Source organism: Rhincodon typus, chromosome 5 (genome assembly GCF_021869965.1).
Source record: "Rhincodon typus isolate 14 chromosome 5, sRhiTyp1.1, whole genome shotgun sequence".
Classification (NCBI taxonomy): domain Eukaryota; kingdom Metazoa; phylum Chordata; class Chondrichthyes; order Orectolobiformes; family Rhincodontidae; genus Rhincodon; species Rhincodon typus.
The window spans coordinates 262,438-264,462 of NC_063336.1; the positions used below are offsets into that span (position 1 = coordinate 262,438).

Consider the following 2,025-nt stretch of genomic DNA (forward strand, 5'->3'; position numbering starts at 1 on the left):
GACAGAGCGCAAGAGAGCGAGGCAGAGACAGAGCGCGAGAGCGAGAGAGAGGCAGAGAGCGAGAGCGCGAGGCAGAGACAGAGCGAGAGCGCGAGGCAGAGACAGAGCGAGAGCGCGAGAGAGAGACAGAGCGAGAGCGCGAGAGAGAGACAGAGAGTGCGAGTGCAAGGCAGAGTCAGAGACAGAGCGCGAGAGCGAGGCAGAGACAGAGCGCGAGAGCGAAAGCGAGAGGCAGAGAGCGAGACAGCAAGGCAGAGACAGAGACAGAGCTTGAGAGCGAGAGAGAGAGGCAGAGACAGAGCGCGAGAGAGAGAGCGAGAGACAGAGAGCGAGACAGCGAGGCAGAGACAGAGACAGAGCACGAGAGCGAGAGACATGGTGAGCGAAGCTCCACATCAGGGACATGGAGAGGGGGAGAGCAAGAGAGACAGTGCGAAAGAGCGTTACGAGCAAACAAGACAGAGAGAGACAGACAGTGAGAGAGAGAGAGAGAGAGAGAGAGAGGGAGAGAGAGAGCATGAGCAAGAGAAAGAGAGACAACACTGGCAAAAGCATGAGTGAGAGAGCTGGCTCTGCATCAGGGACAGTCTCCCAGATATTGCCTCCCAGTCAGTCGGCTCTAGGGCTGGTAATGCTCCTGGATAAAGTTCAGCACATCATCCTTAGAGAGTTTCTCCACATTCCGTCGTGTCTGAGACTCATGAACACGGACTCCATCCTCCCAGGCCCAGAACAGACGCTCGAAATAACACACACTGCAACAGGAGGGACAACCCCTTAGCAATGTCACTGTCTCACAGAACACAGCCCTTCCCCGTACCAAATATTCCTGCTTTGAAACCGCACGAACCCCATCCCAAATCACATGTAACCCCAACCCCAGATGCTGCCCACACCACCGCACCCACTCCCTCACCCATTGCCCCCCCTACCCCCAGACGCTGCTGGCTCTAGGCACCTCCCACCCAGCAATCACCCTCCAGTACTGGATCTACTTTGAGCCTCAGTAGCCCCAGCGCGGCTATAGCCCTCTGCAGAGAGCTTAGGGTGACAAAGGGGCAGGCTGTTTTAGCAGCTACACCCCCATTGCCCCACTCTAGGCTGATACTCACTGAAACGGCGTGATCGAGTCTGGGGGCAAATCATACGTTGATTCCTTCGACTTGGTGTTATGGAAGTATTTCCTCTTGGAGTTCCGGCTGTAGCACATGGTCCATGGATCTGGTGGGACAGAGAGAGAGGGAGCAGACAGAACAGAGAGGGATCAGTGTGAACACATGGTCCAGGGATCTGGTGGGACAGGGAGAGTGAGGGAGCAGACAGAACAGAGAGGGGTCACTGTGAACACATGGTCCAGGGATCTGGTCGGACAGAGAGAGAGACAGCAGACAGAACAGAGCAGGTCAGTGTGAACACATGGTCCAGGGATCTGGTGGGACAGAGAGAAAGAAAGAGAGAGAGAGAGAGGGAGGGAGTGCAGACAGAACAGAGAAGGGTCAGTGTGAACACATGGTCCAGGGATCTGGTGGGACAGAGAGAGAAACAGCAGACAGAACAGAGAGGGGTCACTGTGAACACATGCTCCAGGGATCTGGTGGGACAGAAAAAGAGAAAGACAGAGAGAGAGAGAGACAGAGCCGAGAGGGGTCAGTGTGAACACATGGTCCGGGGATCTGGTGGGACAGAGGAAGAGAGCAGACAGAAGAGCCTACCATTGACAGTTTTAATGATATGCAGACCAGTGGGCAGGAAGTGACGGTCATCTCGGCCAGTGTAAGAGAGACGGGGCATTCCACTGGAACCCTTTGTGATCTTCATTTCCAACCTGGACACAAGAAGCAGTAGAAAATGTTACAACATGAGCCCAAGACCCCCCAACACACTGACGCGCACTGGGGTACAGTCCCACACACACACTGACTCTCATTGGGGTACAGTCCCACACACACACTGACTCTCACTGCGGTACAGGGTCCCACACACACACACTGACTCTCACTGGGGTACGGGGTCCCACACACACAC

The 2,025-nt window shown here is 55.4% G+C and overlaps 1 protein-coding gene across 1 annotated transcript in view; it reads right to left on the bottom strand.

Moving 5' to 3' along the window:
• The window catches only part of cmtr1 (cap methyltransferase 1), a 36,908-nt gene that overhangs the window by 616 nt on the left and 34,267 nt on the right, over positions 1-2,025 (bottom strand). The window contains 3 exon segments of the mRNA XM_048597398.1: positions 1-755; positions 1,113-1,221; positions 1,713-1,825. The exon segment at positions 1-755 is cut by the window's left edge and continues 616 nt beyond it. Coding sequence (XP_048453355.1) covers positions 620-755; positions 1,113-1,221; positions 1,713-1,825 — 358 coding nt within the window. The 3' untranslated portion in view covers positions 1-619.